This window comes from Taudactylus pleione, unplaced genomic scaffold (genome assembly GCF_031769625.1).
Source record: "Taudactylus pleione unplaced genomic scaffold, aTauple2 ptg000016l, whole genome shotgun sequence".
NCBI lineage: Eukaryota > Metazoa > Chordata > Amphibia > Anura > Myobatrachidae > Taudactylus > Taudactylus pleione.
The window spans coordinates 38,325,750-38,349,152 of NW_028284418.1; the positions used below are offsets into that span (position 1 = coordinate 38,325,750).

Consider the following 23,403-nt stretch of genomic DNA (forward strand, 5'->3'; position numbering starts at 1 on the left):
TGCTATTGGTTTACATAAATACAGGAATAATTCACAACTGCCTAATTAATAATAAATGGCAGTAGGGTAAAAATGTTTTCTACAAATAATCAAAAATAAGCCCCTTTGTTTTTTCTTCCCTTTTTTATTATTTAATTTCTATAGTATCTCTCAGTGGCAGTAAAACAAACAGACAAATAATATATAACATATAGAACTACTTACATTTATACCTATGGAAAATATGTATCTGGTATTTAAAACCTTGGACACAATGAGTAAATAAGTAACTACTCAAACATTAATAACCATATTCCAATATTATTGAAATATTTGACATTTATTTCAACAATTAAATCTATATTGAAACAAGGTTATTATAAACCAAATATAAGATTAACTATTTACAGTTAATTATTTGAAGAAATGACAGTGACCATGAAATGAACAGTTATAGGTCATATTGTTAAATAACTTGTGGTTATAGCACAATTTTTAAACCACTATATCAACATTCTGAAAGTCACACATTACTTTCTCTATTTTTTTTTAAATATTTCAACTAATTTAGGAATCCCTGCATATTATAAAGTTTTTAATTTAAAATGTAATATATTTTAAATATATATATATAAAATATGGCTAATCAAAGCCAAACAGAGGCACTCACCGCTATTATAAGACAAAATCACCATATTTTAATAGTCCTACATCATTAAAAGATCAGAGACGATCATCATTAGATCATCGAAAGATCATCATTAAAAGGTCGACGTTTCGGCCCCCTAGTAGGGTCTTTATCAAGACATGTCACAGGAGGACATCCATTCAGTATGCAAGCAAGGAGCGTGCCCCTGTTTTGGTGAATCAGTCCAGTCTCAATTAATTTCATGGTGAATAAGAAATGGATGCACTTTTAAAATAAACAAGCAAAGACACAGATATTTTGTGCAGGGTACATTTCATTCAGGTCTTCCAAAATTCACAGACCTTTTTCTCCAATTTACTATACTTTGATTTATGCAGGTCATTTGTCCATATTTATATTTGTCTGTAAATGAAAGTGTCTCAATAAAGGTGATCAAACCTGTATTCATATTGCAAATACATACCACTGTTTATGCAAATTACCCCCTGTTTGAATTATCTGTTTTATTCAAATAGCCACTTTAAAGAATTTCATAGAGAATTTTCTCTACTAAATGTGTAGATACTTAGAAAATAAGCCCAAGAGACAATTATTCATTTAAACTTTCTGCAACTCATATTCACTTGAGCCTTATCTTTATTATTTAATGTTGCAATTTTAGAGCTATTCTTTTGTTATGTAAATAGATAACTTTGATGTCATCATTGTTTAGATAAATTGATGCCCTTCTTTTTTGAGGCTGTGAAATTTGGATATAAATCTAAAAAGAGAATGTTTAAAAATGTTTTTATTATATATATATATATATATATATATATATATATATATACACACACACACGGTGTGTACATACAGTATACATTAGTATGTATAAGGGACCTCAGTGGCATAATGCCAAAAATGATGTATGTTTTGGGTCATTATCTTCGTGTAGAATTAACCCTTGACCAACTATGCATACACTACAGCTGTAGTTCCCAAACTTTTTTGAGTCGCGGCACCCCTAAACCAAAAGTTTGTTATTGAGAATTCAGAAAAAAATGTAGTGAAGTAGTAAAGTGAAGTAAATTGTGCTTACCTGTCATCCTTAGGTTCAATTATGTAGTGGGTGACAGGTTTGCGCTTCTGTTTGTCTACATATTTACATTATACTGCCCATAAATAATTTGATTTGGTTCTGGGCCACCAACCTGAGGCACCCCTGCAAGTGTCCTGAGGCACCCCAGGGTGCCGCGGCACACAGTTTGGGAACCACTGGACTACAATGTTTTGTATGGCTTTGCAATATTATGTGGAAGCCCTTTTGTTTCAGGGAGCCAGTTGCCTATGCAAGTTGCTGACTGAAGATCCAGCAAAAGGGCCCCAGATCATTCCAATTCCTCCTCCATGTTTTACAGTTGGTGTCACACACTGAGGAATCACCCTTTCACCTACTTAATGGCATTCAAAAACCCTGTGATAAACCAAAGATTTAAAATTTTGATTCATAGGTCCATGCAGACCACCTTACAGTCTTCAGTAATTCACTGGCTGTGCTTCATGACCCAGGGAAGCCTCTTTTTTTTCTTATTTTGCCATCTTGGCAAAATAACCTTCTTACTGCCGTTCAATTTGTTAAACCTGCAGCTCAAATTCTTCTATTCACAGTTGAAACTGAGATTTGCTTACTTTGACCACTCACAGAACAGCAGCTTTATTACACAAGCTGTTGACCCTCAAAAACATGTATTTTTGATTCTCTTTTGATTTTTGGTCTGCCAGACTTGCTTTCAGAGTTTCCTCCAGTTTCCAATTGCTTTTTGATATTGTAGGAAACTATACTCTGACACCTTGGGTTAACTTTACTTAGCAGCGGTTTTGCTGTCAATTCAAAATCAAAGGGCATATATGGTGGTTTAGTGTCTAAAGTAACAACATTTGCTAAACATCGGGTTTGACTGTCATTTTAAATCCACTGTCAATGTTCCTCGGTTTTTAAGCCCCTATCACACCGCAAAACAATCAAAAATACCCTGTGGGTTTCAAACACTGCAAGGATCAATAGGCTTTTCTGTTAAGAAAGTGAAAATTTACTAAAATTATGTGAAAAAATTGCATGGGGTCCCCCCCAAATTGATAACAAGCTCTAGGCCTCTTAGCATAGGCTGGTAGTGAAATATAAAAACTAAATGAGGTCCCCCTTATTTTTCACAAAATCGTACAAAGCAGAACCACTCAGGACTATTGACACTATAGCAGGGAGACATACAGCGTGGGGTCACCCTACCATAATGCCAACTACCCCTAGACTGGTCAGCCTAGGCTTTAAATCCCTAGGGAAGTGGGAGCCCCACTAAAAATGGTAATGGAGGTAATTAAGTATTCATATTAAAATTATTCTTTACAAATGGACTATTGGTGTTAGCAAGATTGCCAGGTCATGATGACATTTGGAGAACCACAGGTGCCAGCATGCCCTGGTATTGAGGGCCTGCTGATACCTGTAGTCCACCTGTAAAACAAGACACATACATCGTAGACAAAAGTATTTTATTAAATAAACACTCCCCACACATCCCTCCTTAGCCCATTTTTTCTCAGAAATGTCTTCTTCGTTTCACAAAGGGTACTTGTCAAAATAAATAAAAATCCCTCATTGACAACACTACTTGTCCCTTGCGGGACTCCACCTTTAATGAGCTGTCACTCGTGTATTCTTTCTGTAAGAATGAATGGGATTGTTAAGATTGGTCAGGCCATGTTTGGGAACATGGTATATGGAAACCATATTTAGAAAAAAAGACACCACTAACCACACATAATTTAGTCCCTGGGAAAGAGTGCACTTGAACATATTGAGCCATATGAGAAGCTAAATAATAATTCATGTTAGAAACCCTTAGGTATATGTGTACAATTCTTATTTCAACAGAGTTTTATCCCAGCCCATCTAATATTAGCATGCTGATCCCTTTAGTGCCATATTCATGGATCCTGGGGTGCCTCCAGGTGAATTGGCTCTATATTGAAACACATGAATTAATGACCCAAAAAGGGTGCTGCTCTAATGTAGTTTTGGTCCACCCTAGCAGAGGCGCCATGATACAGCTAGTGGCAGAGTTCTCTGTATTTTATTTTTGGGAACGCATGTATCCTTGGGATTGTAGTGTCCTGAGGGAATTTGTGTTTTGCTTTTTCTTGTCTAGATTAACCCCTCCCTTACATGATGGCCCAATAAATTGATTATGAGCAAGGACTATACTGAATAAGGTATGCCGTGTATAAAATTCTATCAAAGACATCACTATTTAATGCCACAATCATAGATGAAATATTTAACTTAATTGCCTTGTGTTCTCCATGTCCCAATGTCCAAGGCTAAATCCCATCTGGTCCAGATGGATTAGGCAGATGCTTAGTCTGGAAGCTAAAACCATAGTAATGATATCTTATAAATTTGCTTAGTCCCTTTGTCCGAAACGCTCTTTGAATTTGAATATCTCAAAGACTAATTAAGATATTAATGTGATTCTTTGCGACGGATTTCAGAATTTAACTGTATAAAATTTTATTACATTTTTGTTTTGACAAAAACCATAATAAATTCTTTGGTATAGCTAACCTTAAAATTTCAAGAAAACTATCAGAGCTGACACAGTGACCCAGGGGAAGCGGGATAGGGGTGACCACTGCCGGCTGCTCTTGTCACGCACTACTCATGGTCTGTGCTCTCACATGGACCCGATGCCCTAGACATGTGCGGACACTGTTAACGTTCTGCCCAGTTCGGCTCTTGATTGGACGCCTGGCTGTGTGATGTAGCGATTGCATAATGAGGGAGGGCGCGTGGGCGCCACAACATGTGAGTCTGCTGCCGTAGGGGGCACTCTTCCTTCACCTAATTACTCCAACACATCGATTCAAGGCTCGCAACTCCCAGCCAATCAGCACTGGGTTTGCGCCTCAAAAGCAATGCCTCTTTTCTCTGCTTTCCACGAGAGCTGCTGGCAGCCGCTGATTGGTGGGAGGCTTGGAGACAGTGAGACGGAGTAACAGTGCATTATCATTTGCATCTATAGGGGCTCAGCTTGCAATTCCCCCTGGAAATGGTCCATGCACAAATATATCATCGCACTTACAATTGATGAAATGTTATAAAAAAAAAATCCCCCAAAACCATAAAAGGAATGGCTTAGCCAGTTATGTTTCACACACATCTTTTATTACATGATTTTGTTGTATTAACATATGATCTAGCCTTTATCTAGTGAAGTATTTTCTGTAAGTACTGTATGTTCTGGGTGAAATGTTCTCCATGGGGAAACTAGTTAAGAGAATAATTTGTACAATACAATAATTTGTTAAATCATTTCAATATTTTTCAAACTTGTATATAATCAGTGTTATTTAATTTATGGAATGTTTAAGTTTATTAGAAAGTAAGTTATTGGTCTTATACCCTATGTCATAAACTGCTGTAACCATTTCATGATCTTTGCATTCAGTTTACAGTAAAGTTTATTGTTATGTTTATTGTATTTGGTAGCAATAGATATGTTTAGCATTTTGGTTTGCTGTTGTCTCCATGGTGAGTTTTTTCTTGCAGACATTAAACTTAACAGCTTGTCTGGATTAGTGACTTTGAGTGCCTCCCATATAGTAGTGAACAAGGTCTTTCCTGTCATATTAAGTTCAAAGAACACATGGAGGAGAGGGCCTTCCTGACCTGTATCTGTGTAATTGCCATCTCGTGGGGGAGGGGTGGTGTATGGGAATTGTCTAAATTTATTGTAGTTGACGTGTAGTCTAACCACGATGTTGGAGCAATTACTGTTCTATCTTATTTTTAAGAAAGATATTAGTTCAAGCAGATTACTGTAAGTCAGTGCTCAAATTTACTTTGTGTCTGCCTGAATGCAGAGTTATGGTTACGTGTACTGAATAATAATCTTACCCAGAAGTTGTTTCAGGGAGATACTCCAATAGCAAAGGCTCAGTATTATATGACCGTGAAGTCTGAACAACTGATTAATTGTAGTTGCATTAATGAGTATGGATAAAAAGTATACTGGTGTTTTGAAGGCTATACGGTATATTCTGCAGGATTTAGAATTGTCTGAGCAGTCCTGAGTTTGGCACACAAGTGGGCAAAGTTTAAGCAGATGAGCAACACAGTAGCAAAGGTCATGTTCATTCCAAGGGTCTCTGATACTTTGGGACTGTCTCTGATTCAGACACAAAGGCCCGTATTCAATTTGGGAGCGAAAAGTCTGTGCTGGACTTTTTGCTCCACATCTGAGCTTTTTCTGGGATAAAGTATTGGGACTTTATACCCGTATTAAATTTAAAATCAGCGAAAATGGGACCCAGCTGATTGGGATCTATGAAAACGTGAATTTTCGGGAAATAATTGTAGGACCCCACTAAAGATGTCCAGACATGGGGGATCACTATGGGTACCCCTGTTTTTGCCTGCAAAAGAAAGTCTGATTTTTAAATAGCACGGCAGGTGTTTTTTCCCGACATTGAAGAAGTGATGCAGAAGAGCACTTAGGTTATTTTTTTCATTTTTTTAAGTGGTCCCATCAAATTTGGGGTACATGAAAATGGGTACTAGCATATTTTTAAGTCCCTAAAGTCATTTTTTTTAAATTCTGCAAAATGCACCTGCCGCTAACAGCCTATTCTAGAAAACACCTGCTGCATATTTGCAGAACACCCCTGAACCTATTTCCCTATTTTTAAACACTGTTTCCACTTTTTTTTTAGTTCACCCCAAATTTTTTATTCCTTTTTTGGGGTGTCCCTATTTTTTTTATTTACTTTTTTTAACAGTTTATTTTTAAATTACATTCCATGGGGTGCAGGCTATTTTTTTTTAAGCCTGCACCCCTAAACCCCAATTCTGCACTTTTTTTCGCCATGTAAAACATTGTGAAAAGTTATCCCCGTTTTTTATGAAAGTCTTTTTGAACCTGCGAAGTGTTTTGAAATTGAATACGGAGATAATTGAAATAGGCGAAAATGACGACATCGCCGATAAATTCGACTTTTCGCAGCCTAATTGAATACCCCCAAAAGAGGCTGTTTTTTAGTGATGCCACAGAAGACTGATTTACTACCTTATTCTAATGCATGGATCGGTGAGGCTTCAAGCAGGAAGCCAACTCCGCAAGCATCATAATTATTGTCTCTTACCAGCCCTGTGCTAGGTGCAAAAAGAAACTGTCTGAAACAGGCTTCATTTCTCTGTATGCACGTCTCACAGAACTCAAACTACATTCCCATGACACTTCCAATAGAAAGAACATTTGATGCCACCAAGATTCTTCCTCAAAATTCTCATTTCACAGAGAGACCAATCCAACCAAGTTCTGTCCAACTCAAAATAGTACAAAGATACACACAAAATGCATATTTGTGCATCAGGGCATGCATTGTATGCTAAACTTGGCTATTTGCGTCCATACAAGGAGATCCATCTGACACAAACTCAGCCCAATTTTAAACGCAAACATCAGTAGGCAGAGATAACATTCGGAGTCTAGTACACCAATGTCATCCAGCAGGGATATAATCAGAAGAGTAGACCGTAACAAAACCAAGTTTTCTGTTTGTTCCTCATTTGCTATTGCTACAGTGTGCAGCAGAGATTTATCTGAAGCAATTTTAGGTCAGAACACATATTTCACAATACTGGCGGAGCAGCAATGCAAAAATGGGTACAGGGATCGGTAGACAAGCAGATAGTACAATGGCAATAGAAGGTTCACAGAAACACAAGTAATCACCAACAATTTGTGCTAGTACAGGCCTTATTTTAGAGGGCTTTTAAATGGATACCAGAAGTTGCAAAAGCCAATGCCAGCTTGTGCAAGTGCAGATTGTCTCCACAGATGCCAATGGCACCACACCAGCGAGTACATATCTGTTTAAGAGTTTGGATAGTAGCTTGAAATTATTCAGAAGCATACAATTTATTGGATTTTTAAGAAAGCTGCATATCCAATAGCAGACAGGAGCACATAACCTGACTGGTTCAATGAGTTATAAAGTTCATTAGATTTGCACAGATAAGCTAGCTTTCTGACTTCTCTGGAGGGATCTAATTGAGTTGATATTAATAAATTGGATAATGTTCCGCTCTAAAATATGTGATAGCACAAAAGAAGCGGTCAGGGTCATGTGCAGTAAATAAAATCTTCTAAATCGCTCACTTCGGGCCCCGTACCAGTTTTGCTAGCAATGAAAAGGAACTTTTTTAATCATTACAATCGCCATCCACCTATGCTTACTGTTGGTTGTGGCAATTGTTTTAAGGTATTACTTATTTGTAAAGCACTTCAAAAAGAATATTTCAGTCATTCACATTGTGTAATGGTTATGGTATGCAGTTTGGATATGAGGTCTAATATAATTGGTAGACTATATCTAAGATGGAGTTTGAGGTTCATATGCAGATCACATTACCCTAGGCTTAGGTGAGGCACACCCTCTATACTTGCAGGAACACATCAGCACAGCACACAATAAGCAGTATTGTGAACAAAGAATATCCATGTGTGTCTGTATTCTACACAATACAATAGACCTACGTACCGTGGTATTCTTCAACAAAAGATACACTACGGCATGTAATACAGCGCTTAACCGTTGGGTGGCGAGTGCTCCACTGTTGTAATTTGTACTGAATACCATACTGTTAAATTGGATGGATATCACATTCACGCACTGTACAGTATTTGCATGTTCGCACAACCAATCTTTTTAATATCACATAAGCTCTTAGAACAGGACGCAAATCAGTACACACTACTGTACATAACTGTACAGTAGTGTAGTTGCTGTGTTATGACGGTATAACCGATACTGTAGATTAATGAGATGCATGCACAGCTTTCAATGAGATGGGATGAATTATTCTCTAATGGTGGGGCACTGTATATATGTGTACTAGTATAATGTTTTGAAAGGAAGACACATTTTTTATTATTAAAAACAGCGGCGGGTGGGTGGAGTGCACAAGGATGAGCCCGCTATGTGCGGTTCTTGATATAGCTGGCTTGTGGGCTAGAGGTTAGGTGATCACTTTGCAACAGTGCTTGTCCTGGGTTTGAGCCCTGGAAAAGAATATTTTTTTTTGCCACTGTTGGCGCTGTCCCAGACTTAGACACTATAGTGAAACTAGTAGTGGGCTATTTAAAAGTGAGGAATTACAAACTGTGCGTTTTAAAACGCACACTTGGACATGTTGGCGCTGTGGTGGCTGTCAGATCTGGGGGTTGCAATGGGTTCTCTGGCACATGCCCAGTGGAGCCGCTCCATACACCAGTCGCGCTATGCCATGACGTATAGAGGGTCATAGTACTGCGCATACCCAGTGTGTCGGGAGTGACACACAGTGCATCCCAGCTTTACAGTAAACACTATAGTGATTTCATGACTTTAGGAACTACTGTAGTAGCGGGCTGTTTGAAAGAAAGATCTCTGTATTACAAACTGACTGGGTTTGAAGTTGCACACTTGCGGCACTGTCACTTCACAGCAGGGGTCAGGGAGCTGTCAGGGCACATGCTGCACTGCTGACTCCGTCGGCCGGGATCTGCGGGGGTGACGACTGAGCAGGCAGGTGGAGTGTGCAGCTGCATGAGGACTTGGGCCGGGGAACTTGGGATCGGTCTGTGATGGAGGCTGGCTGAGGAAGGTGATAGGGCTGGGGGCTGGCTGAGGAAGGTGATGTGGCTGTGGACTGAGAAAGGCGATGGGGGGCTGAGGAAAGGAGTGGGACCAAGTTCCAACCCACTGGCCTTGTCTGGACTCTCTGCAGGGAATCACTCACTGGCAGTGGCGGGCTGGGCCGGGGGGCAGGGTGCCATGTGCCCCCCGGGCCGCAGCGCCATGCGGGCAGTCTGTGTCTATGTGACACAGCTGCACCGTGCATGTAGCGCTGACCGGACGGAGTTCGGTCAGTGCTACACAGTTACAAACACACAGCAGCCGGCTCCGGCAGCTGTGTGTTTGTTTTGAGTGGCAGCCAATGAGAGTCTGCCAGACTCTCACTGACTGCCACTGCAGGAGCTGCTCCATCTTCCGGCTCCTGCAGTGGGTAATGGGAGAGACGTCATGACGTCTCTCCCATAATGCAGAGCGGCCCGGCCCGGCCCAGGAGGACAGACGGAGGAGCGGGGATTCAGGTAAGTGTTTTTTTTTTAAATTATTTATAACGTGTGTATGTGTGTACTGTGGGGGGGGGGGGACTACTGCTGGGGACACTACAAGGGGGAGAACACTACTGAGGACACTACAAGGGGGAGAACACTACTGGTGGCACTACAAGGGGGATTACTACTGGGGGCACAACAAGGGGGGGCTACTACTGGGGGCATTACAAGGGGGGGATTACTACTGGGGGCATTACAAGGGGGGGACTACTACTGGGGGGCACTACAAGGGGGAGAGCACTACTGGGGACACTACAAGGGGGGTTGCTACTGGGGGAACTACAAGGGGTGCAGACTACTACTGGGGGCACTGCTGGGGGCATTACAAGGGGGGGTACTGCTACTGGGGGCACTGCATAGGGGGTACCACTACTGGGGGCACTATATAAGGGGCTTACTACTGGGGGCACTGCACAGGGGGGACCACTACTGGGGACACTATATAAGAAGCTAACTACTGGGGGAACAAGGGGCACTGCACAGGGGGGGACCACTACTGGTGGCCTGTATAAGGGGGTCCTCTCCTTGGGCACAGGGGGCACTGCATATGGGCACCACTACAGGGGGCTGCCCCATATCTTTATTTTTACTTTAATTCCATATGGACCCGCCTACTCCCTGGAACACTTGAGGGGGGGCGCCTAAGCACGCACGTGCTTCGGGCACCCTGGCTACACGCTACTCCTCTGCCAGGGCCACCTGCATGCATTTGCCTCCCCAGGCTAAAAGTTGCCAGCCAGCCTCTGCTCACTGGTCTAGACTTTCTGAAGTGACTGGAGGCTAGTCTCCTGCAATTAGCTCTGGAGCTATCTGTGACAGCCCAGCAGGTGAGGTTACTCAGTCTTCTGTAGAGAGCTGGAGGGAATTAATGTTTGTTTTTATTTATCTTCTGGCTGTGGGGGCAATGAATCAGTGTGTGCTATTTTATTTCCAGTGGGAGCAATCATTGGAGGGGGGTGCCAGTCCCTTCGTTTGCCAGGGGCGCTCGGACACCTAGATAAACCCCTGCACAGATGCATAATCCAGATACCCCTCTTTCAAACGGAGCCCACTACTAGTTTCTAAAGTCATGAAATCACTACAGTATCTAAGTCTGGTATGCACTGTGGGTGGCTCCAGACCGAGACTACTGGGTATGCGCAGTACTACGAGACTCTAAACGCCAAAGTGCAACTCACTTTCTTGAGCACACAGTGCATCAGCAGTACAGTGGCATAAAGTAACATAGAAATGCCAGGTGGTATGAAGTTGTAGACAATGTATTGAGTTTGGTATATAAAGGTTATTCAAAAGGGCCCAAAAACCACAATAAAAATTCAGATGGTAGTCATAATTGCCATCATATATATGATCAGAGGTTACAAAACCACAAACCAAAAACACATTTGCACCACTAATTACTTACATTAAAGTTAAGTTACATTAAATTAAGCATTGCAAATTATTGCTAATGGTGAGATATACTTATATATGTAATTTTACTATTAAGAATACCTACCATTATACATCTATTTTTAAAACAATGTGTCTCCATAGAATATGTATAACTAGAAAAAGCTCTCTCCAGAGAATAAGTATTTACTATTTATTATCTATCCTTATTTCTTTTTTTTGTATGTATAAGTTAAAAAGTTTATATAAAAAAACTCTGTATTCCAGAAGAGAGATTTCTAATTGCATCTACGTAGACTAATATGTATGAAGATTTTTGTCTATTATGTGTCTTATGAGAAAAACTGCAGGAGTAACCAATAAGCGTCTCCCTATAAAGAAACAACTAATTTAAGAAATAGCTACTCAAGCTTATATATAAGTATAAATGGAACACATTTATAGTTAAATGTTGAATATTGTTGCTATGATACTATAGCTTTATTGTGTCAACTAATCATCCGGTTTGTTGCACCCACGTGATCGGGAGGTAGCCGCTATGATTGGCCCCCATGAATGTTGTCATGCACTACCTGGATGTAGACAAGAGGGACAAGCCTTAAGGTGCCCAACCACTAGCAGACATGAAAATGACTGCACTATTACGACATTGTAATCGTGCAGTTGTTTGTCAGTCTGTGATGAGCCTAGACTGAACGAGCAGTCGTTTGTTGGACATCCTCTTTCAAGGCTATATTTAATTATTGGAGGTTATTATAGGAACAGGACATACCTTACCAGTCAATCATCACAACACACAGTGGATTGATCAGGGGTATATTATATGGTTATTTTATAATTGTATCTTGTGAAAATTATATAGATATATTTTATTTTACCAATTGTTTTACATTAGTTTCATCCTTTCCTCAAGAAGCTCTGTTACTGTGTATATATATTCATTTCCCACTGGTTTCTGCCAGTTCTGAGCTGATGGAACTGCTGGACATCATCCAATTTCATAGGGAATGATTTGTCTTTCATTTGATGCACTAAGTTTCCTTGGCTGACCACTGCGTTTACGGTCCTCAACGTTGCCAGTTTCTTTGTGCTTCTTCAAAAGAGCTTGAACAGCACATCTTGTAACCCCAGTCTGCCTTGAAATCTTTGCCTGGGAAGGACATTGCTGGTGCGTGCAGTATAACTATCTTGTGTCTTGTTGCTGTACTCAGTCTTGCCATGGTGTATGACCTGTGACCTGAAACGGTCTTCCACAACCTCACCTTTGTAGCAGATTTTGGCTGTTCCTCACCCAGTTTTAAACCTCCTACACAGGTGTTTCTTTTTCAGTTGAATGTTTTAACCTACATATGGAAATGATGATCATTATCACCTGTCTCGTATGATTGGTTAGTCATACACCTGACATTAATCCTACAAAATCCCTGACTTTGTGTGTTAGTGTACCAATAATAATTTATACTGTTTTGAAGGCAAAGGGCGGTCACACCAAATATTGATTTGATTTTAGATTTCTCTTCAATTCATTCACTTTGTACTTTAGTAATTGATAAAAATAAACCATTAGCTCTTCTATTTTTGAAAGCATTCTTGCTTTGCAGTATTTTTTCCACACCAGCCTAAAACTCTTGCACAGTATTTTGTGTGTGTATATGTGTGTGCATATATGTAATGTTTATATATATATATATATATATATATATATATATATATATATATAATCAGACAATATATAGGGTTGACAATGAGTGCCTTCCGTGCTTAAAAGATAATCTTAGTTATAAGTAAAATAAATAAAATATACATATGTGTGGTCAAATGTAGAATCGTTTCAAATTTGTGCAACACTTTCAATAAAAATGAGGTATATATAATGGAAAAAAGTGCATAATGTCTATGTAAACTTGATTCCTATTGAGGCCAAAGTGCTACGTGTGCTTATTATAGAATTCCAGCAAAGTACAAAACTGCAAAAAATACACAAAAGTGGAAATACCTACATAAAGTTTAGAAAATCATTCAATTAATGAATAACATATACAGGGGTATCCAAATAAAAATTTATATTTAATTAGATAAAAGACAATACATAAGAAGAATTCTTTTGATAAAAAAGCAAAACTACAATGTCATAAGGGTCCGGATGCCGCTGTTGGTTCACGTGGTATGGGGAAACACTATAAGGTAGATTTTTTTATTGTTACTTGTTGCCCTGATGACGATGTAATAACATTGGATTTATACCTGCTGACTTACTGTTTGATTATATCTGAGTACCGCTGTTCAGTCTATATATATATATATATATATATATATATATATATATATATAAAATCACAAATACAGTGGTGTATGGCGCTGGTTTACTATTCACTTAATAATATCTTAATTAGCCCTTGTGGCTGTTTATCAGTCCTGGACAGTTCTTTTTGTCCTAGTGATCTTGCACTTCCCCTACTTCAAGGGGGGCTGCTATTCTCCAGGCAACCATTATCCCAACAGTTAAAAATAGGTACCTAAAAAAGAAAATGAGAAACAGAGCCTCCTAGTGCAATAAAACAAAAAAATATTATTCTACCACCAATAAGTGAACACCCTTAAGATTAAAGGTGTACCTATTAAAGTGGTAAATATCACTATCTTGGTGACAATTGAAAATATCTTCCCTCCAATGATGTTCACATGGGATCTGACCGTCCACACTCATAACCAGAAATTCTCATAACGAATTATACGGTCCCAGTAAGGAAAAAAAGCATCATAGTTTGATATCGTTTAACCAATCATTTATTACACACAAAGCCAAAATAAAATGCCCATGCAGGGGAGTTAGGGGGAGGTTAGAGTTAGGCACCGCCCTGGGAGGGTTAGGTTTAAGGTGCGGGGAGGGGGGAGTTAGGTTTAGGCACCCCTGGGGGGAGGTTAGGGTTAGGCACTAAGGGCGGAGATTAGGGGTAGGCACCCCTAAAGGAGGGTTAGGGGAGGAGAGGGGAGGGTTAGGTTACTTACCGTTCGCTGTCGGGAATTCGGCCTGCCGGCCTGCCGCTGTCTGTATTTGATCTGGTTACTAAACAGCCTCCGGCATTACATACCGATTCTGTCTATTGATATTTTACATTTGTGTTTAGCAGGGAAGACATATCCTGTAAGATATGTGGTTAGTGATGTTTTTCTTTTATTTCATGGTTTGTTTGTTTTTTTTGTCCTCTGAATATCCTGATCCATTTACCTCAATACAGAGAGCATTCTTACTGCCACTCAGTACAGATAGCATCCTTGCCACCACCCCCATACAGTTCAGAAAGCATCCTGTATTATATATATATAGTGTGTGTGTGTATGTATGTATATATATATACATACAAATTTAACCCAAGATTATCTGCTGTATGCAAGGAGTCAGCTCATCCATTCCTGTTATAAAGAAACATAGTGCTGCTATCATTGGATCAATTATGAGTAGATATCACAGAACTCAAGCTATCAAAAGCATGAAATCTAACAAAGCAACAGGTCCAGACAGCATGACTGCTTACTGCTAAATCTTTCAAATTATACTAGTCCCACACTTATTCCAGGCATATGATTACATGAGACATGTCACCAGCCTAATTCATACTGTTAACTCCAGTAAGATATGTGCTCTCCTGCTTTCACTGGAATCATTTTTTGACGAAAGTTTGTGATCTTTTTGCTTGTGGCCCTTTTGGTTTAGAGGGTATTTTTTTTAAAAGGAAGCAAGCCTTAGATACCTCCAATCATCTTTTTGGTGAATGGCATGCCCTCAGAAACTTTTAATGTCAATGGCATAAGAAAATTATTGTCTTCTTTAACTTTTGAAATTTGTGCTAATTATTGAAAAATGGGCACCTCAGGTCCATAACTTGAAAGCTATCAAGGCAATTGTAGTTGGCTCTCATTATTTGCAAATTACATCCTCCTTACTTTGTCATCCCTTCATACATCCTTTTCAAATATTTATGTGACCCTTAATGAGTATGGGGCAATCTCATACTTGCCTACTTTTTATTTTTCCTCCCGGGGAGAAGCCGGTGGGTGCGGAGCCTGACATTTTTGAGTCATTAAACCCGCCCTCTCACTGTAAATTGTTGTTAATAGTGCATACTTAAATAGGGGCAGGGCCATATGATGTGATTCTTGTAGAATTGCTTCATTAAGCACCACCCACTACTCAGGGACCCCGATTTTTGTGAAAATTCTTCCCATTCTGCCCACTTCACTATGAAGGGGGCAGGAATGCAGGAGAAGTATCTATACTATAGGGAGTGCGGGGGGGGTTACCCGAAAAATCGGGACCAGGAGAGTAGGCATGTATGAGCAATCTATAACTCTGAAATCAACTTTACTAAGACAGATGCCCTCCATCCACGCATACTAGGGTATTTTATAAATATTCTAAAAAATATTTACAATTTTTTTCTGGAAACACCCCCAAAAATTTTATTTGTTTGTTTCTCTCACTTTTGTTTATATCTCCATCCACAAAAGATCCTACCATATATTCTTAAAACTACAAAAGAGGCCCTCTGCAGATGGAAAAAAATAAATCTTGGCCATGGAGGTTAGTAGTGATTGAGGTAGCCTCGCAAACGTCACTTATGGGAGTGCCTTCCAAACACATGTCCAAGGACTACTTTATACATTACAAACACTTTATTTTTAATTTTGTTTGTTTTAATGCACCAGTGATTAAATTTCACTACGTTTTTGTTTCAACATTAGTATCTCAGTTGAAGCAAATGAACTGTAGTGTATTAAGAGTTGCTTTTACTAGATTACCTGTCTGCGGCAGTTCAGTACCAGATCTTTTCCACACATTATATTTGTGTATAGAATACTGGGGGACAGGGTTATTACTAATGCATGTTTGCACTAGGGATGTGCAGGCTCGGAGAGGTTCGAGTTTGCACGTGGAGTTCGGATTTTTCCCTCCAAAAAAACGGAACTCAGAACGAGGCAAAACGTCATCTTACATGGACGAACATCATCATTCCTGGACAAAAGTCCAGGAATGATGATGTTCGTCCATGTAAGATGACGTTTTGCCTCGTTCTGAGTTCCGTTTTTTTGGAGGGAAAAATCCGAACTCCACGTGCAAACTCGAACCTATCCGAGCCTGCACATCCCTAGTTTGCACACAATTCTGTAAATTTTAAAAAATATGAAAATCAAATCCGCAAAACATATTTACATTTCATACAAAGTCGAAAAAAATCAACAAAAGCATATATAAAGAACAACATAAAATGCATTCAGGGTACAGACATCATTGTGCATAGTTATCAATAGGTCATGACACATCACGTTCCATAGACATTAGGGGGTACATTTACTAAAGTGAGAGTTTTTAGAAGTGATGTTGCCCATAGCAACCAATCAGATTCTACTTAACATTTAAATAGCACCTTCTAGAAGATGATAGCTAGAATCTGATTGGTTGCTATGGGCAACATCACTTTTAAAACTCACTTAAAAAAACTCTCACTTTAGTAAATTTACCCCTAGGAGTGGTCAACATCGCTGAAGTTAGCAAAAAAGAATGATCTGGGTTTGGTCTCTTCAGGGTTGCAAGAGTAGAAAATATGAGTCTTAATAACAGAGCAACCCATAACACAGTGGTTCCCAAACTTTTTCAAATCACAGCGCCCTAGAGTATCAGAATGTTTTCCATAGCACCCGTGGGCCAAGTAAATTGTGCTTATTTGTCACCCTTAGGTTCAGTTATTTGGTGGTTGACAGGGCTGTGCTTCTTTATGTCCACATATTTTTTGACTGGCAGTCATTAGCACTGGCTTTGCCTATCACACTGACTAGAAATAATTTTATTTGGTACTGGGCCACCAACCCAAGGCACCCCTGCAAGTGCCCTGTTGCCAGGGGCTGGCTGGCAACTTTTAGCCTGGGAGTCCAAGGCACTGGCCCATAAGTAACGGCACATCCTTAAATTGAGGTGTTTGGTATAATAAATCTTTATTAATAAAATAAATAGGTCTAGTGATTTTACACGTACACTTATGTATATTAGCAGTGCTATTTTCACGTACACTTATGTATATTAGCAGTGCTATTTTACACGTACACTTATGTATATTAGCAGTGCTATTTTACACGTACACTTATGTATATTAGCAGTGCTATTTTACACGTACACTTATGTATATTAGCAGTGCTATTTTACACGTACACTTATGTATATTAGCAGTGCTATTTTACACGTACACTTATGTATATTAGCAGTGCTATTTTAATTTTACATGTACACTTATGTATATTAGCAGTGCTATTTTACATGTACACTTATGTATATTAGCAGTGCTATTTTACATGTACACTTATGTATATTAGCAGTGCTATTTTACACGTACACTTATGTATGTCAGCAGCGCTATTTTACATGTACACTTATGTATATTAGCAGTGCTATTTTACACGTACACTTATGTATGTCAGCAGCGCTATTTTACACGTACACTTATATATATATTAGCAGTGGTATTTTACACGTACACTTATGTATAGTAGCAGTGCTATTTTACACGTACACTTATGTATATTAGCAGTGCTATTTTACACGTACACTTATGTATATTAGCAGTGCCATTTTACACGTACACTTATGTATATTAGCAGTGCTATTTTACACGTACACTTATGTATAAGCAGTGCTATTTTACACGTACACTTATGTATATTAGCAGTGCTATTTTACACGTACACTTATGTATGTCAGCAGCGCTATTTTACACGTACACTTATGTATGTCAGCAGCGCTATTTTACACGTACACTTATGTATAAGCAGTGCTATTTTACACGTACACTTATGTATATTAACAGTGCAATTTTACACGTACACTTATGTATGTCAGCAGCGCTATTTTACATGTACACTTATGTATAAGCAGTGCTATTTTACACGTACACTTATGTATAAGCAGTGCTATTTTACACGTACACTTATGTATATTAGCAGTGCTATTTTACACGTACACTTATGTATAAGCAGTGCTATTTTACACGTACACTTATGTATATTAGCAGTGCTATTTTACACGTACACTTATGTATGTCAGCAGCGCTATTTTACACGTACACTTATGTATGTCAGCAGCGCTATTTTACACGTACACTTATGTATAAGCAGTGCTATTTTACACGTACACTTATGTATATTAGCAGTGCTATTTTACACGTACACTTATGTATGTCAGCAGCGCTATTTTACACGTACACTTATGTATAAGCAGTGCTATTTTACACGTACACTTATGTATAAGCAGTGCTATTTTACACGTACACTTATGTATATTAGCAGTGCTATTTTACACGTACACTTATGTATATTAGCAGTGCTATTTTACCCGTACACTTATGTATAAGCAGTGCTATTTTACACGTACACTTATGTATATTAGCAGTGCTATTTTACACGTACACTTATGTATGTCAGCAGCGCTATTTTACACGTACACTTATATATTTTAGCAGTGCTATTTTACACGTACACTTATGTATATTAGCAGTGCTATTTTACACGTACACTTATGTATAAGCAGTGCTATTTTACACGTACACTTATATATATTAGCAGCGCTATTTTACACGTACACTTATATATTTTAGCAGTGCTATTTTACACGTACACTTATGTATATTAGCAGTGCTATTTTACACGTACACTTATGTATAAGCAGTGCTATTTTACACGTACACTTATATATATTAGCAGTGCTATTTTACACGTACACTTATATATATTAGCAGTGCTATAACATACATAAGTATAAGTGTAAAATAGCGCTGGTTAAAGCGCATTTGTCACTAAGCAGCACCTTGTATATATTCCCCAAAGGTCAGTGTAGAGAGAGAAATATTACATACAAGAACTCCCTCCCACCATATTTTTTTTTTCAAAAGAAAAATAAGAGTATAAAACCTATACTAAACATACACTTACCTTCATTTCTTCTTTGTTTTTTTCTGCTTTTCTCTCTCTACTTTCTTTTCTTTTAACTGGGTTCTTCTTCTTTCCTTCAGCTCCTCTTCCCCTGCTTATTTTTCTTCCTTTCATACTCAGCCAAGGGTGGACTTTCAATGGCCCTGCCTATTTGGTACCAGCGGGGGGCTATAATAAGCTGGTAAACTACACATCCCAGCATGCCTTGTCAGGAGCCTTGTATTCAAACTGTGGCAGAGCATGTGTAGTCCCAAAGCTGAAGGGCTGCTTATTTATTTATTTTTAAATCACTAATGATGGGAGACTCTTATTAAAAATAAGGCTCCCATTTTAGAACACAACACATTTTTATTTTTGCACAAAATACATCTATTGGGTTGGGGGGAGGGGTCCTGGGTGACACGGCCAATAGCAGCAGGGTGGCCGTGTCACTCATATACTGACCATTTAACCGGCGCTGCTGATACCCTGCGACCCCCCATAGCTGCTGCCTTGTGAATCCCAACCTCACCCTTCCCCCCCCTGCCGCCGCCGCTCGTTGTGTACGGCCGGCGGCCGCCTATGCGCGACGCCGACGGGACGGCCGGGGGTTTGGTGGCTTGTTGTGTATTATGTACCTACAGGGCTTCCGTAGCCCTGTAGTACACACACACACACACACACACCAGAATAGCATGTGACTGGCTGCCTCCGACAGTCAAAGTCGGTATGCAGCCGCGGCGGAAGCAGCCGCGCTGCACACTGGTGACTGGTCCACCTCCACGGCCCTATGCAAGGAGGAGGTGGGCGGCCCACAATGCACATGACACCCTGTCCCCCCGGCCCAGCCCGCCACTGCCTGTGGCAACCCAGGGTGCCACGGCACCCAGTTTGGGAAACACTGCCATAACAATAAAATGTAATGTCTAATGTATACTGAAAAAGTAAAAGAAAAACCAGTTGGCACAGTGGCAAAGAACTAGAAGGGAGTGCCGCCCTCAAGAACCTCCAGGTTGCACCATGTGGTAACATTTTCGCAGAGAATCCTTAACTGTCAAGGAAAGCGTGTGTATATAGAGCAGCCAGGTGTCAAAAAATGTTTTAGCCATGCGTTCTTTGTGCGTAGATGTTTCTACCCAGTACATCATGAAAAGAAGGGAAATTGTGGAGTATACTATAGTTAACGGGGCCGGGTGTCATGAGATCCATTGTAATAATAATAAAACTTTTCTTAGCTGCTACAGCCAACTTGGCCAGTACTATTCTGTATTTTAAAGTGGAGGCCAGCATTTTTGAGGCTCAAATACCATTCCTGTGAATGCTGCATATAAATGTACTAGCAAGCAGCCACATTAATGAGTAGGTCGCGCTCTCAAGAATATTATCTCGGCTCAAAAAATGGCTGCCTTCACTCATGGAGTATAAAATGTAATATAATAAGTAGAATTAAATCCTATTTCCAATGAAAGAAAAATCACGAAAAACACCTGTAGTGTGTGGTTGTCACTTATTGCATGATTACAGTATTACATTTTCTTCTTTTTCCTGTTTGTGTTTACAGACCTGTCGAGCTGTGCTTTGAATGCTTTTCCAACGGGCCTGTATTTAGCTATGAAGACAGTCTCTGACAAAATCCACTCAATCTCACTGGCCAATAATGAGTTGAAGTGTCTGACAGGCAAATTTTTTACTACATTCAAAGAGCTACAAGGTACGTGCAAGTATAATTCATTTCCTGATACTGTTATAACTGTTTTTAGTTCTAAAGTATTGCCGCTACCATAATGGAGAATGTCATCAGAAACCCTATCCATTCAATGATGCTGCACTCTTCTACTGTATATGAGTCTCACTAGTTAATAGCTATCCATATTGAAACAGTCTGGGTGGTTGTTGATGCTCCACCGCTGTGTTGCTCTTACATTGAGACACAGGGGAGCCGCTGTGACAGCATAGTTGCCTGTTTAAATTATACACTCTGCAAATGTTGTAAACTGCATTTACATATATTATGAGTGTAAATTTTAGAAATGATTAAAAAGTGAATGTATTGTTACATAAAATACTGGAGTTAGTAAATACTGCATTTAAAATCCAGCAGCACAAAGGCATGCACAGTGTGCAAGTGTCATGCAACTTTTCCTTGGGATAGAATTCAACCTCCTTCTTGTAATTTGTAGAATCCCTCATTTGTTTTGTAAACTTTTTAAATAATGTAAGCAAGATGGTAGGAGATAGTCCCATCCTTCTTATTTTCTCTATGTTCAGACTAGTAAATTGGTTAAACAGTGTCATTCTATTTTGTTCACTATTATTTCACTGATGCATAAAAAGACAGATTCAAATCATGCTTATCTCTCCTTATCAGGGTTAAGCTTGCCATACACCTGTGCGACCAGCATCAGATCAGAATCACCATCCGACTCCCTGGCTGACGCCAGCATATTTGTTGTTTTCTTAGCACACGATCTGTCGTATGATCGATCCTGTGCCTCACACGCTCATCAGGGAAAAAGTCATTGAAATGACATGAATGGACGCTTGATGCATCGCATGCACAAAATACACGGTATGATCTGCACACGATAGGATGGAACATATATGCTGCACATCTGATCATACGATCCGTTTTAGGAGTTGCGGGAGCGCGCATCGGAACGTATCTTACAAAAATACACGATTTTCACAGGATCCATCCTAAGGACTCGTCGAAAATCGGGCAATCGGCCCAAAATCGTGCAGGTGTATGGCCAGCAATACACTTTTAACCAGTCCATGCAAAAAAAAAAAAAGAAAAAATACTTTTTTCTAAATAAATGAAAGGACATATAATAATTTTATAATGTAGGTGACTTTGGTATGGGCCCCAAGTGACACAGGGCATGAAGTTTATATCTATGGATATTTGTCCCAGTGGGGAGATATATTTTGCTGACGTGGACATGTTCATGATGTCATGCTGAAAAAAAGAAAAGAAAATGTAGGTGCTTACTCTAAGCCAGTGGTCGCCAATCTTAATTGGGATGTGAGCTACTCGAGAAAAATTAAACCTACTGAAGAGCTACTAACATTTAAAAAAAAAAAAAAAAATCCAGCTAATAACCGACAATTTAAAGATCATTTAATGAAAATGAAAAAAAATGTTTCATAGAATACAACAATGCATTTAATTAATAGTGATATTCTTGCACATTTCACTTTTAATTACCGGCTCCAAGGAGGTAAAGATATAGGCAGGGCTGCTGTGTCCACAACACTGCTGGGAATAGACTCCTGGCACACATAGTGGACATAGGTACCCATTTATCATTATATATTTGCGGCTTAATCCCCAGAAAACACCCATTTTTGGGGGGTTAACCGCAAATATTAAGTTAGCTTCCCCCAGAAGTATGACATAGGGGCCACAGCAAATATCTTTTATATCTGTTTTGATCCCTCCATTCCAGCTGGCAGCCGCATTTCCCATGGGGGATGCGATGCTGCCAAATTTACCAACTTCTGGAATGCGATGCATTCTGGAGATTGGCTAACGCCATCTCAAGATGGCATTAGCCGCTTTAGCCTAGGTGCTACACATCACATAATTACCCGGGAAAGGGTTCTCCTGGAACACTCCCTAATAATGGTGGCCGTGCATGTGTAGTCATCAGTATTGCGCAATTGTAGAAGACCTGGCAGCACTCCGGGCTGGGATGGAGTCCCTGTCCCTGCGTGTGCCATTTGATACATTCTACCGGTATGATCGCATCTTGCAGTGTGATCATGGGTGGTAATGTCATGCCCATATCGCATTGCAAATGCATTAATTAATAAATTGGCCCCCATGATCTAGTATACTGCCAGGGGCAAACACAGAATTTTGAGTGGTGGGTGAGAGAGAGAAAAGGGGCGAGGAGGGAGGGGGATAGAAAGGGAGAGAGAGAGGAGGGACAGGGGGAGAGAGAGTGAGACGGAGAAGAAGGGAGGGCAAGATAGAGGGAGAGAGACAGAGAGGGGAAGTCAGAAAGGGAGGGAGGGGTGGACAGAGAGAGGCCATGGCTCATTGAATACCCCCCAGAGACAGATAAGTTATAAGTAACAGAGAGAGGAAGAGGGTGGGAGAGAAGAGAGAAAGGGAGACAGAAAAAGAGGAAAGGACAGAGGGCCTGATTCAGACCCGCTCGCGAGTGCTGAGCACTCGCAAGCGGGTCGATGTTGGGCCAGTGCGCATGCGCACAACGGACC

The 23,403-nt window shown here is 39.8% G+C and overlaps 1 protein-coding gene across 4 annotated transcripts in view; it reads left to right on the plus strand.

Annotated features, from left to right (window-relative positions):
• Positions 1 to 23,403, plus strand: part of LRRC20 (leucine rich repeat containing 20) — a 654,368-nt gene that overhangs the window by 180,608 nt on the left and 450,357 nt on the right. For all 4 annotated transcript variants that reach the window (XM_088475705.1, XM_088475713.1, XM_088475702.1 and 1 more), the window contains exon 3: positions 20,738 to 20,887. In XM_088475705.1, coding sequence (XP_088331831.1) covers positions 20,738 to 20,887 — 150 coding nt within the window. The remainder of the gene's footprint in view (positions 1 to 20,737; positions 20,888 to 23,403) is intronic.